General features: G+C 37.2%; 1 protein-coding gene across 2 annotated transcripts in view; it reads left to right on the top strand.

Moving 5' to 3' along the window:
* The window catches only part of maco1b (macoilin 1b), a 97,679-nt gene that overhangs the window by 40,318 nt on the left and 42,508 nt on the right, over window positions 1–14,853 (top strand). For both annotated transcript variants that reach the window (XM_073034428.1, XM_073034427.1), the window contains exon 3: window positions 3,168–3,309. In XM_073034428.1, coding sequence (XP_072890529.1) covers window positions 3,168–3,309 — 142 coding nt within the window. The remainder of the gene's footprint in view (window positions 1–3,167; window positions 3,310–14,853) is intronic.

Genomic DNA, 14,853 nt, shown 5'->3' with positions numbered 1-14,853 from the left:
TGGATCTGGCTGGGACGAGTATTTCCATAATCTTATTATTCCAATGTTGTCAACATTTCAGGTGATTTAATTGTTTTCACAGTTGAGTAAAAAGCCATGTATGATTACAGTAGAATGGACTGGAAGGTGTACAAAATGTTGAAGTAACAAGGGCCCATGTACATTCTGTGCACAACCACCTACAGTAATTCTGTGTGCCCATGGCACATGGCACCATTCATAATAGATCAGGCCTTGTAAACTCTAAGCACAAAGGCCTTTCCTCTTTGTCTGACTGACTAAGATTGGGGCTACCTAAACCTCTGGTTGAATACTCAATCCTAATGCAATCATTGAAAGTTGTTTGAAAAGTAAAGGAAAAATATAGATACTGAAAATCTGAAATAACAACGAGGTGCTGGAAATAGCAGAACAGGTAGCAATGGTAGAAAGAGGTTGACGATCTTCATTCAGATTTAACAATATCTGAGCTTGGCTTGTACCACCTTTCGCAATTCGGCCTCTACCCAGTCATTGAGATTCCTTCCCTGCAATTTAGAAAAACGCTGATTTTGAACTTTCACTGATTATGATGAAAGGTCGTTAACCTGAAACATCAATGTTTTCCTTATTCCGCAGTCATTGATCTGCATCGAATATTAATTATTTTGTCTAAAAGTTTTTGTTTACACTTAGTTAAAACTAGCTGAGGTAAATGGCAGTTTCTGAAAAAGACATTGTGAATGGAGAGTTGATGGTTGTGATATGCTGGAAAAGGATTTAACTTTCTTTTAAAATATCTGTTACTTTGGTTTGTTAGAAGTACTTAAGATCAGAATATTATCTGATCCTCTAGCCTCAAGCCTGTCTTACCATTCAATGTTGTCATAGTTGTATGCCGTAGATCTTTTCTTCGTTTCTATGCCAGTTCTCCAATGTCCCCAATTTCCTGATGCTTCAGAAATATATCTTGCTTTCTCTGTAATTACTTCCAACATGTATCTTTCACAGTCTTCTACAGGAATGAATTCTAGACAATCATTGCTTTCTATGACGAGGTATTCCTATGCGCCCTGGTTTTTAAATGCACGTTCTCTTATAACTAGGACCAATAAATCCTCAGTTTGTTCATTGTCATCAAAAAATGGACTCCTAAACCCTGTAGTTTAAGATGAGTTCTTGGAATACTAATATCTTAAATTTGTTCCCAATCTTTGTCGAATTAATTTACTTGTCCAAAGCATGGCTGAACTGAGGAAAAGATTTGTCTGTCTTACTGATTATTTTGTGAACTTTGAGCATTTAGAGATTTTCTGAGGAAGGGTTAAAGATCAGTTACACAACCATATAATCAGGAGGAGGCTATATGGTCCCTCAAATCTACCGGTACTCTTCTCTTCCATTCATTAAATGTTACAACCAATCATTAAACTGATTGCAATCACACCTCTGCCTTCCTGTCTGCCCCCAGGAACATTTCATTCCCTTGTCTCCCTCTGCCTTAGGAAATATTCAATGACTCCTAAAGACATTGGAGAACTGCAAAAGATCATAACCATAAAAAAAGGAAACCCATGACGCTTCATAACTTTATTTTTAAACGGTGAAGTGAAATCTAGTTCTAGATTCTGCAACAAAGAGAAGCATCCTTTCAAAATTAATTCAGCCCCTCAGAATCTTGATTTGTTTTAATCAATTTGTCTTTTCCCTTCTAATTTCCATCAGTTGCAAGTTAAGTCTCCTCTTTCCTGTCCCCGACCCAACCCTATGAAACCATTAAGCCTATTGAGTCCACACCAGTTTAGGCAGAACAATCTCATTCTCTTGTAGCCCTACAGCATGCTTTCACTCACTAGCCCAACAAATCCCATTTGGTTCTTTTGATAAGGTATTGTTTTACAATGGTCTATTAACCTACCAGCATCTTTTGGACTGAGAGGATACAAGAATACCTGCACAGTCACAGGAAGAAAGTGGAAATTCCACACAGCAGTTGAAGTCAGGATTGAACTTGGGTCACTGGGCCTTGAGGCAGGAACACTATTTGTGAGCACTGCTGAACACAAGGCCACATGCCTATGTCATGCCTCTTGTTACAACTTGCCAACGAGAAACAGACCCTTTAATACCGACTGTTTCCTGTTGCCAATCTTCTATCTTGGCTGAAGTGTTGTCTCCACTGAGCTTTGTTTTCCTCAATAACACTGCTGCATCACCGATCAAATGCATTCTGCAATTACGATGCATTCTTGTTGAGATTTGAAGTCTGCTTGAAAAGTGATTGAGTGATCCATGTTGGTTGAATTCTATTTACTGAAGAATGTGTAACCTTTAAGAAACAAAGAAAAGGCAGGAAATAACAAGAGAAAATACTGAAATAAATGAATTCTAAATTTTATTGTGACTCTTCAAAGTTACTTAGCTAACAAATTATTTTCTGATTCACATTTTACCTGAAGACCACCCTGAACCAGATTTTGAACTTAACCATGCATTGCAGAGAGCTCAGTAGTTTATAAAATTTTGCTGACTAAAATACGTTCTATCCCAAGAGGAATGTCAGAGGCAATTTTTAAAAAATATAAATAACTGGCAAATCCATTTGCCAGAGATATAAAACAAAATTTATTGTATTGCAATAAGACCTTGAATGCAGTATAATGAAGTGCAAGGTGGTGAAGTCAAAGGAGGCTTCACAGTGCTGATTCTGTCTTGTGTAATGAGGAAGAACTAACTGAATTTTATTATTTTCTTTGAAGTGTATGAAAACTAAATAATTGGTTCATAGTGTAAAAAGGTTGATAAGTTTTCCATTGAGTAGTGGCAAAATGGGGAGAGGTAGTCAGGTTTCAGCAATTGGCTGAGAACAAAAAGGGAAAACAATGCAAAAGAACAAGATTATTTGTAGTAATCATAATAAATGGTGCAGAAAAAGCTTCACCATAATTTAAAGGAAAAGTTAGTTGGGTTTTTGAAGGCAAAGGACAGAGGAACAGTTTGGGAACCTAGTGTAAGATGATGAGTGCAAAAATAGGCTGAGTGGCCTAAATTTCTTAATTTTTATGTAATTCCATCAATTGGTCTGATTAAATGGATGACTTTTTTGAACTTTGAGTACTTGATGACAAAATCAAATTATGTAATCTATAGTTCAATGCCTAAATTGTTTTCTTTTTCCCATTTTGCAGCACTTTCTTGTACCTTAAATTCCTTGTTGTGTGGGCACTGGTGTTGCTGGCAGATTTTGTCCTCGAATTCCGCTTTGAATATCTTTGGCCTTTCTGGCTCTTCATCAGGAGTGTTTATGATTCCTTCAGATACCAGGGTCTGGTAAGTTGGTTGGAGAATTCTGATGGTTTATACATATAGTAGTTCGGTCTGTTATGTTTGAACCCACTACTGAACTAACCTTCTAATTAAGAAGCTGTGATCAACTCCCATTTTATTTTTTAAATGATGCAATTTTAATCAGTGTTAGAAAAGCAGCGGGGGCGGTAATTCACATAGAGGGCTTTATTTTCTCCAAAACGCAACATGCTTTGCTCTATAATTATAAATGCATATTACTTTGCCCTCACTGGAACTTGAGAGATCTTTGAGATGTATACGGGTCTGAAAAGGGTCAGTAGAATATTTGTTGAGAGGCTGATTCAGCCATTTTGGACTGAGGTCAGTAATTTTTTTTTTGTAAAGAGGATTGTTAGTATTTGGAACTTCCTGCCACATTGTTGTGGACATTTTGCTGAAAATGTGAATGCTGGAAGATGAGATTCTTGGTTGTTAAGAATTGGTGGGGGTTGGCAGTGGTGTAGATCAGGTCATAAAGTGGGCTGATGGTACGTGATCAGTCAGTATCTCATTGAATGGCAGAGTTGAGAGGCTGTACAACCTGCTCACTTTGTTCAGCTAGTACAAAAGTACAGGACTAGTTATGGCCCAGTTGGAGTGGTCATCTCCGGGTATCATATTTTTGGAAACATTCGAAACTTTGTAGAGGTCAGAGAAGAGGTTTACTAAAACAGTTCCACTTTAGCTAGTACTATTTCCAAATTTCCATGCAAGTTAGAGATCTGGTGGTGTTTTCTTTATAGACACAAGACTGCATAGAAGAATATCAAAATCTTGAATGGCATTAATAAATGGTAATTTTCAGTGCAGTTTTGAAAGAATCTTTATCATGAGGACAGAGCATTCGGCAGAGAGATCATGTGAAGAAATATATTTTGCATTAAGTTGTTAATGCATCCAAAGGATAGTGGAATCAGATTGTTAATTTTCAAAAAGACATTGAAAAAGTAAGATTTATGGAACTCATTGGCTGATTCTTTTAAGGAGCCAATGTAGGCATCTTCCTCTAAGCTAAAACTATTCAAATTGGAATAGATTTTTCTTTAAGTTTGAAGCATGTTTCCTTGGAGTTTTTTTTTTGAAGAATTCCCATAAAACATTGTCTCATATGTTTAGACCTTATAGTTAAATCTTATGTGACATTAAAGTATGTAAAATGGTAAAGTCGGCTTCACTAATGTTCTGTTGCATTCTATGTTAATAACATATTAGAATAAATGTAAACTTAGTAAATTAGGACAATAATGATTATTGAAGAATGACAGAGAGGACCCTGGTCTGTTGTGCCCCTTTGTAATTCTCATCTCATTTGCAAGCATGCACTTTGACTCCATTTCAGTTCTGCGTGCGTTTGCATTATTTTCAAATCATGGTGAAGTATTTTAACCATCAGTGCTGTAATCATCATTTGTTGCAAAGGAAATTCAAATCCCCCAAAAAATAATGGTAACAAGTTCTTGTTTCTCTTATTATGTGACTTATTTTGTGTCTTTCCTCATTGGTACCTATTTGGAAGCTTCCTTTCATTAATCATCCTTTCACATCTTTGAAAAGTTTCCCTTGCTTCTCTTGGGGGGGGGGGGGGGGGGAGAAAGAATTTCGGTTTTTCAAATTTGCTTGAGAACCATTGTATCATCATCATTATTATATGCCATGTCCTATGACATGGCACATAATGATGTCAAATGACATGGGTGATTAAGACCATAATTGTTCTTGGCATATTTTCTAGAAAAGTGGTTCACCATTGCCTCCTTCTGGGTGGTATCTTTACCAGACGGGTGACCCCAGCTGTTATTAATGCTCATTAGAGATGGCCTGCCTGGCATCAGTGACCGCATAACCAGGATTTGTGATATGCACCAGCAGCTCGTACAAGCATCTGCCACCTGCTCCCATGGCTTCATGTGACCCTGATTTTGTGGGGGGTGGAGGTGCTAAGCAGGTGCTGCACCTTGCTGTAAGGTGCCCCACAGGCTAGTGGAGGAAAGGAGCATCTTACACTTCCTTTGTTAGAGACGTATCACCACCCCCGCCTCCCTAACGTACCATTCCTGACATAACTCAAGCAAGCTTTTCTGTACCTTCTCCCTCATTGTTAGCTCTTTTTATATTGGTATGCCAAGAATATTTGTGATGACTGTTAAGCTTTTATTCAATCCACATAATCCCACTTTCCATGTAACTTTTTTGACCTTTTTTTTAGTTTTTCTTTGTTTTTTTTACACATTTAATGATTTCTTTCTCAGATTCTGGTCACTTCCCCTTCCACCATACCCAGGTGTGCTGAAATTGAACTCATCTGAACATATTCACTTTTGTTGGTCCTTAATATGAAGATCAGGATCTATGATGATTTGTGGCTGGGGAAAATTGGTATGAATTTTTCTGTGTGCCCTTCAAATTCCCAAGTATGCATTTCAGTAGCAAATCAAAATAAAAACAACAATGGAAACTTTGGCCAATTACACTTGGGTAGCAAACAAACATTATTACTTAAAATGACAATTAAAGAATATGATTTTAATGTAGAGTAAATTAAAATTCCATTTGAAAGAATAAAATTATAGCATAATTTCTCACAAATGTGCATGTAATTTTTAAAATAGGGTTATTAGGATATTAGAGGAATGAAATTAAGCTTTGTAGGCTTGTAGTTTATGGCTGAGGATTTGTAGTGGGGAAATACAGTAACAGTCATTGCGATAATGAAGGAAATTTGGTGGCAGCTTCTGTAGTTTAAAAATAAATTATAACCACAAAATATGTCCACAATTTTCCATCTTTAATCTACAGTATCTACTGCTTTGCAAACCTTTCTAATATAACTTTCTGGAATAACACAGTATTCAGGTAATTGCAAACAACTCTTTCTCGAAAGAAACCCCAAACCTTCAGTTTCGTAAATTGTAACAGCAGGATAATGGATTCAGGTTAATTGGGACATATTGGAGCGGGTACATTTTGGCCCAATTAAAAGGTTGCCCCAATTAGCCAAAAGAGCCATGGAAATGGTTAAAAAGGTATTACGAAAACAGACAAACTACAGTTTAACTGAGTAACAAATTATGTATTTAATTGAAAACAGAACAAATTAGAACACTACCAACACTACTACAGGATTATAAAACTATGAGTTCCTAGTAGTTATCAACAGAGGAATTCATCCAGTGTAAGCTGCTGTGTTCTTTTAATTGACTGTAAATTAACAAAATCAGTTGAGACATCAACTGCAAATAATGGACAGCCTTTATACAATGCTTTTGACGATTGCATCCTCCAAATTTTCATTGTAACATTCAAGATTATGGTTGAAACCTTCAAATCCTTCTTGGTTCCTAACCCATTGAAGTAATTGTTTTATTTTCACTCTTGGCCATTTCTGGTATCTCCAATCCTGAATGCTTGAAACAGTGAGCAAAGCAGTTCTGAATTGTCTTACTGTTTACTTCTCCCAACTATCAGTGACAGAAGTTACTTTCCTGAACACAAACGCACATAACTGACGGTATTTAAAATTGTTTTCTTTCTGTCGTGTCCAATGACCACATAAGTACATGGGACTGATGCTAGTTAGAAACTGTTCAGTAACAGTCTCCTGTCTTAATTAAGCAGCATAGTGTCCCCAAGAAATGAAGGCAATGTTCTTGATTAGTTTTTGTTCTTTGAGTTGTCCCAATTAAGCAGCTGCACTGATTATCTGATGGCCCAATTAATCTGAATCCACTGTATTTACAATTCAAGTTGCCCAATAATTGTTCTCACGGACTTAAACTAGCTTTTATCATACACTTTTTTTCATTCTCTTGGAAATATTTATAAATTCCTTGGGCAAGTGTATGATATTTCAGCTATTTTAATCATGGGTGTTTAGAACTTATTTTGTGATTTGTAAAGTTAGTTTAGAATTGTTTTTAATACTGCTTGGTTTATTGCCAGAGAATCATTTCATTTTGATTGACTGCTTTACGTGCTGGATGCCAGAGATTCCTAGAGCTAATGACTAGTTACAGCTATTGTAGAAAGAGCTGAAATGTACGCCACACTGATTGTTATACCTTTGTGGTCAGCATTCTTCAAGACAGTGGCAGTGCTATCTATTGCGTGAATTTGCTGCTGCCAATCTCTGGGCCATTGTATTTGTTGTTATGTGAATAACATCGAGTCCAATTGCATTGGAGTCTAGAGGGTTCAGGTTAGATAGTGTCAAACATCCATTGATTTGGAGGAAGCAATGATAGAAGCTCAGACAGGACTTTCTGCCAGAAATTGGATCAGCCCTGATGGAAATAAACGTTAGATTTTGCAAGTGCCAAGTGGTAACAATACTGACATGGAGATAATCTATCTTGTGTTGTCTTTATCACCTTGGTATAGAGACCTTTTCCCATCAAAACATTTGTGGGAATCACTGCCACGTAGCCATTTAGAAAGCATAATATTTTTACCATAAAACTACCCTCTATTGGACAGATTACTGTTAAATGGAACGGATTAGACAGGACATTAGCTGTCTTGTGGGCCTCGAAGCTGTGATTTACTGTTAAAGCTGTTAAAATCTGTTAGCCTGACACAAAACTTGTTAATTTTAACGCTGACTGAACATTTGGACTCTACCAGCAGCAGGACCTTGTGTGCACATGAGATCCTAGTGCAGTGCTCTTTGCATTAGAGCATGAGCTAGACACCTGAGCTGAAGAACAATCAACTAAAGGTCTATAATATCATCATTCATTTGAAAGAAAGAAATTTGGCAAAGTAACTCACCGATAAACTTTATAATCTAAAATGCCAGATGGATGAAACCGCAACTTCATATTGTGATTTACATCATTACCATTGCTGGTATCCTGTTACTTAATCTCATTCTGTCTGTGCAGTATTGAAGAATTACAGTGACAAATGAAATGGGTTATAAAATAGGCTAGGCAGCTCAGTAGCATAGTGGCTAGTGCAAAGCTTTACAGTACCAGTGACTGAGGTTCAGTAAGGAGTTTGTATGTTCTCCCCGTGACTGTGTGGGTTTCCGCCGGGTGCTCTGGCTTCCTGCTGCAGTCGAAAGATGTACTGGTCGGCAGGTTAATTGGTCATTGTAAATTGTCCTGTGATTAGGCATGGATCAAATTGAGGGATTGCAGGGTGGCACAGCTCTCTGTGCTGTATCTCAATAAATATCACTATTGTTATGTTCAAGACCCATGCACCAGATCTTGGGGCTTTCCAACAATGCTGTTTCAGTGACATTTATATCTCCCGAGCACTGTGGAAAATTCAGTTTTACTTAAATCTAGATAAATTTTCTTCATCCAGCCAATTTTTGCCTTATGATGCACTTGTTGGTTGTTTACTGAAAGGTTGAAGGGATCACCGTACTAAATTTGCTCATCGGGTCTCTGGTTGGGTTCTGTTAGAATCATTCAGCTCATACTTATCCTGATCCAAATGTGCACAAAAGTTTGAATGGCAAACAGTGTGAGAATATCTGTCCTGATCAAGGCAGCATCCCACCAAGTGACACAATGTAGAGTGTTGAGATAACTTGATAGTCCTACAACAAAATGATAACATGTTATTGTAGCATACTTATTACAAAGACTTCTCAAGGCCATATGTTTTGGCTGTTTGTAGGATTTGCTGCAACAAATCATTTGTATTCTCTGTCATCAAAGCAAGGAAGAACTAGAACTTAAAAATGGGTGAAAATTTTTAAAAAAATGCAGGTGTTGGAAATCTGAAATAAAAACAGAAAATCTTAAACTCAACAGGTAAGGCATTTGAGGAAATAGTTAATATTTCAGTTAAATCCAGGAAGATGAGTTGGTCTAAGTGGCAGAGGGTGGGGGAAGGTAATGGGTGGAACAAAGGGTTTGTCTCTAAATATGGTGAAGTAGTATTTCCATTAAAAGACAGGTAAGCTTTGTGTTGGCTAATTTGTATAATCTGACTGATGTTGTGTAGCTTGGCATAATGGATATTCCAAGCAGACCAAAATACATATCTAATCAATTTCATACACCTCTGCTCTCACCCCTTCTTGTCAAAGCAAAAACAGAGTTCTACTGTACTCAAGTTTCCACTCCACCAGCCAGTGCATTTCAATGGATCATCTTGCACAGTTTCCATCAGCTTGAACAAGATTTCATCATGAGAAATGCATTTCTGTCCTCTGCTTTCAGATTTCAAAGAGATGAATCCTTTTGCATCTCCCATCTCTGAACTGTTCCCACAACCTATGGACTCACTTTCAAGGACTCTCAATCTCATGTCCTCTATTGCTTATTTATTGTTTTTTTTGTACTCGCACAGTTTGTCTTTTGCACGATAGTTGTTTGTGTGGTCTTTCATTGATTCTGTTTTGTTTCTTGGATTTACTGAGTATGTTCACAAGGAAACAGATCTCAGTATTGTATGTGGTTACATGTATGTATTTTATTATAAATTTACTTTGAACTCTGACCCCATGTATTATCCTCTGTCATAGACACATGATGTCCAATATCTGTCCTTACAACTCTTCCCTTCCCACCATCCAAAGACCCAAATTATTTTTTCCAGGTGGGGCACTTTTTCCAATCTGACTTCTCGTCGTCGTCATCGTTAGGTCGCATCTGGAAATTCCAGTTGGTGGACAATTTCCCTCCACGCCGCTCTGACATATTGGGAAATCATATACTCGGCAGGTTACAGCAGTGGTTTGCCTTTGCCTCCTGCCGGGTGAGTTTAAAGAGATCCCCACCTCTTGCAGTGGATGACCAGGATGTCTAAGTGCCTTGTCGTGTTCTTAGAGCTCCACAAACGCCTTCTGGCCTGCCTTCTTGACTGTTGAACCATTAATCGGTCTCCTCCACTCAATCTGTCAGGGCCGGACTTCACATGCTGGGATAGGCAGATCCCCTACCTCACCGAGGGTCGAAAACCTGTCGGCTACTCTCACCTGGTTTGGCCCGTCTTCTGAGACGGTTTACTGGGGTGTGGCCACCGTGTGTGTTACAGCTACCTGGAGCCACAGGTGAGAGTTTGAGCACAGGTGAGGACCAAAGGTGGACGAGCTGCCTTGAAAAGGGCACGGCAGGCCCCCCCCCCCCCCATCAGAGGTGCTACCCCTCCCTAGACACCCCATACAGCCCAATCTGACATCTACACTGGAAAAATTAAACGTATTTTGAGTGACCACTTAGTGGAGCAACTGCACTCAGTCTCCGTTACCATGACTGCTGTTTTAATTCATCATCTCACTGAGATCTCTCAATGTCTGTGGCCTCCTAATACAGTAATGGCCAACTTAAACTCAAGGAACTTAACATTGAATTCTCCAACTTAAATAACTTACCCATTTCTGTTTGTACCAGGATTGGCCATTTGTGTTTCTATTCCTCCTTTCCTTCCATTTGTATATTTTGGTCTGCTGGGCACGTTACAATCGGCCAGACTATACAGTGTCACTCAAACTTCACAACATTAGTAATACATTACATGAGAATTTAATGGTAATATTCTTCTATCCAGTTACATTCATTCCTTTTATTAAGCTTCTTGCCCCCCCCCCCCCACCCATCTCTTATACCAACCTTTTTTATGCCATTAGCCGAGGGGTCTATGGGCATCAGGTTGGAACCCCTGATTTAGATTAACTTGTTTTTTCTCTTAAACACGATATTTTGCAGATGCTGGGAATCTTGAGAAACACACAAAATGCTGGAGGAACTCAGCATTTTTCTTTTTTCAGTTTTCTGTTTCTTAGTTCTGATGAAGGACTCTTCAACCTGAAACATTAACTGTTTCTCTTTACCTAGATGGTATCTGACTTGCTAATATTTTTCCAGCGTCTTGTTTTTTATTGTAGAAACAGCAGAAGTGGGCCGTATGGCTGTTCCGTCCTCTTCAATACCCTGTCCTTCCCCTTTCTCTGTAAGCCTTGACATTTTTATTCTGAAAAAATGTATGTGCTCTACTGCCTTCTGTATTAGTAAATGCCAAAAGTTCACGGCTTGCTGCATGAAGAAATGTCTCCTAATCTTCTTTTTGAATGGCATATCCCACATCCTGAAGTTATGATCCTTGATGTTGGACTTTTAACATCTAAAATATTCTCCCTTTATCAATTTCATTTAGAATTCGATAGGTTTCTGAAATAAAGATCTTTTCCATTTTCCCTTCCAAGTCATGCACTGTATTGACTAAGATATGATTTTAGCTGTTCATCGTCAGTAGTTCAAAATACAGAATTACCATTGTCATTACGGGAATTGCAACAGCTCTAAGAGAAGGTCTTTAACCACCCATGAGTAGAAATGAACAGAAATTTAGTCATGTGAGGATTATACATATTTCAATCAACTGTAATATGTTAATGTATTTTTCAAATTGTTCATCAGCAAGGTTACCAACAGGAATTTTCACCCAAACTATGTACTTAAGATTTACTTGCCTGTCCATTTGTATCAATAAATAGACTAAGAGAAGACAGTGACATACACTAAGAGAAGACAGTCTTCAGAGGAAATACAATTTTCCTGAATGTATTTTTTCAAACAAAAAAAGATCTGTAGAAAAATATTTCCTACCAAAACTTCTTAATTTTGACCAAATTACTTTGACGAGTTTTGTGCTGCTCTTGTGCTAATGCAACACTACTTTATTCTGTTTGTTTTTATTGCACCTTCACACTTGGATATTATAGAATTTGACACTAACCATTTCAATTCCCTCGATAGATAACTCTGTGTAGACTTGGAAATTGAGTAGATGAATTACACCTCGGTTCTCTATATAGTAAAGCCTTCTGCAGAATATAGAACAGCAGAAGAAATAGAAATATCGTTGCTATAAAGGATCTCCACTTGAAGCATCGATTGTTTATTCATTTCCAAAGACGCTACCTGACCTGTTAAGTTCCTCCAGCATTTTGTGTGTTTTCCTCTGGATTTCCAGAATTTGTAGAATCTCATGTGTTTATCATTGGACCTCAGGACCTTTCACACCTTCTCTGTCATTCAGTAAGCTTGTGGACAATCCCCTTGCTCGGTATTCCCATGTCCCTTATTTCAGGTGGTATAGAAAAATCTGTTGATTCTTATCTGGAATAAACTGGAAGCTATAACTTCTGGGATTTACAAGCTTCCACATAGAAGAAATTTCTCCACTTCTCATTTTAGACAGTCAGCTACTTACCCTGAAACTTTATCTAGATTGTAGTTCCCTGAGTAGAAGAAACTCTAAATATGTTTCTAGTCAGCCAGAATCTTGTACATTTAGTAAATCTACATTTCATTACCTCATGAAGATGAACATTACATAATAAAGCAAAAATATTCAAGCTGACACCATTCTACTTGCTGTATTTGCTTAACCAAAATACTACTGTATGCTAACATTTTTATATTTCTTAATGGTTTTACATTCTTCCTACAAAAATCAGTACCATGGCTGCTAGTACTACAAAATCTAATGTGCAATTCACATGATTATATGTACAAATACATTTGAGACCTGCATAATGTTTACTATAAAATGAGTTATATGGTAATTGTACTGAAGTACATTTTTTTCACTTTTTTTAATTTTTATTGAACACAAGTAAAAACAGAAACACTAAACATATGCTAACAAAGCCAAGGAATCGCACATAAGCAGCAACAAATATATAGCTATTAACTTTACATATACAAATAAACAAGAAAATCCAGTCTAAATATTGTTGGACAAAAGGAATTATATCTAAAAGGAGTCATAAAACAGAAACACTTACAGAGATAACCCGAACATTGTGTTTCTGTTCATTTCCTCCCACCCCCCGCCTAATCTAGATTTAGTTTGCCTTAACTATCTGCCAGAATAATTGGTTGTTGCAGAAATTTGTTGCTTGGAAAGTAAGATAGAGTAGTGGAATGCATCTTAAATTCTGTAATCTTTTAATTAAGTGTAGGAATTGGCTGTTCTGTTTTAAAATTCCTCAGTAGATCTGTGTAAAATGTTGATATGGGATGTTTGTCCAGTTTGGGATCTTGAGTACGCATTTTGCAGTTGCATACTAAGTAACACAAGTATCAAGAATAATTTGAAAAATCTTAGTGGCAGATTGACTGCATTGCTCGCCTTGAAAGCTGCCCACAATAATAGAGTAAATTCTTTTGCATTTGCCAATTTAGCATGACTTTCATCTATCAGTAATAAAACATCTATGATGTCCAGCAACCATCATGTCATCAATTAAGCTATGCAGAAAGTTATACTTAAAAACTCTCTCATGGAAAACTTGGAAGTACAATGCTGTAGTTTTTAATGAGCGTTTCCATATCTTACAGAGAGCAGAAATGAAATTTTTTTTTTGTTTATTCATTTGCAGGATCTGAGCAAGGCTAACAAGATGGGCAGTTAATCATCCTTGGGTTATGTTGAGCTTTTGGGGCGTACATGTGTTTGAGATATTAAGGTTAAAAGGTTAATAAACCTAGCATTTTAAAATAATTAAAAGAATTAAATTCTGCTCATAAAATTTTATTTCAAGGCCACAATAATTGTATCTTTGCAAGCCACTGAAAATCTCAGTTGTATTTCTTTTAACTTGATAACAGAGGCCATTGCATCAAATGTTGAAGTAGTTGTCAGTTCAGTTATTTTTAAAAGATTTCCAATCTGCCGAGACTTAAGCTGGGCACGCTTTAGAGGAGCTGGATTTCAGCAATTTGGGGAATTTTGTATTTCACTGAAAGTGTGGCCAGTTTCATCGTCATCACAACTCTAAAATAGTTCAAGGAATGCGTAAATTGGCACAGTCAGGCCCATTGTAATCTTTTGGAAGTAATATCCACTTAGCAGTTTAGTGCTGTACGTCAGCTGAACTAGGGAATCTTCCAGTACTGCTGTATATATGATTGCCTTGTTAAGTTTACTTGAAGATCTGAACTGTGGCAAACTTGACAGAGGGGATACCTGTTTTAAAATTAGTGTAGTGTTGCTCTTTGGAAGTGAATACTTGAGATAGGCATTTGAATGATTCATTGACTTGAACATGAAAACTTGTCACATGAAAGATCTGGCCATCTCTATTTACCATCTTGTATGATGTGTAAATTTCTCACTTGCTTTATGGGTCCACTACTGTTTCTTTCACAATTGTGCTATTGACGCCTGACTTCAGTCTGCAGTCAAATAAATTGTACCTTAGTGGGGTTAATTTCAGCAGGGTATTCATCTACTGTAAGGATCTGTAATAATTAGTTAATCGCAGTTGGAGTAGAGAGAGTCTGACAATGTGTCTCTTTCCTCAGCGCACTCTGCCAAGGAATGTGTTAAAGGTTAACTTCTGAAACCTTTTTAATTCTGGAACTGTGGTCAGGGCAATGTAGTTGATTATAATATAATTTTTATATAAAATATAAAATTTTATATACTTGGGAATATAATTTTTCCCCAAGTTAGACTTGACGAAATTTCTCATCAAATGAAGCTACCTTAGAACTTTCTATTCTAGCTTCATTTGATGAGAAATTTGATATAACTTGGGAAACATGTATAGTAAGTTCA

Source organism: Hemitrygon akajei, chromosome 32 (genome assembly GCF_048418815.1).
Source record: "Hemitrygon akajei chromosome 32, sHemAka1.3, whole genome shotgun sequence".
In the NCBI taxonomy this organism is placed as follows: domain Eukaryota; kingdom Metazoa; phylum Chordata; class Chondrichthyes; order Myliobatiformes; family Dasyatidae; genus Hemitrygon; species Hemitrygon akajei.
This window is presented reverse-complemented; position numbering and strand designations above follow the sequence as displayed.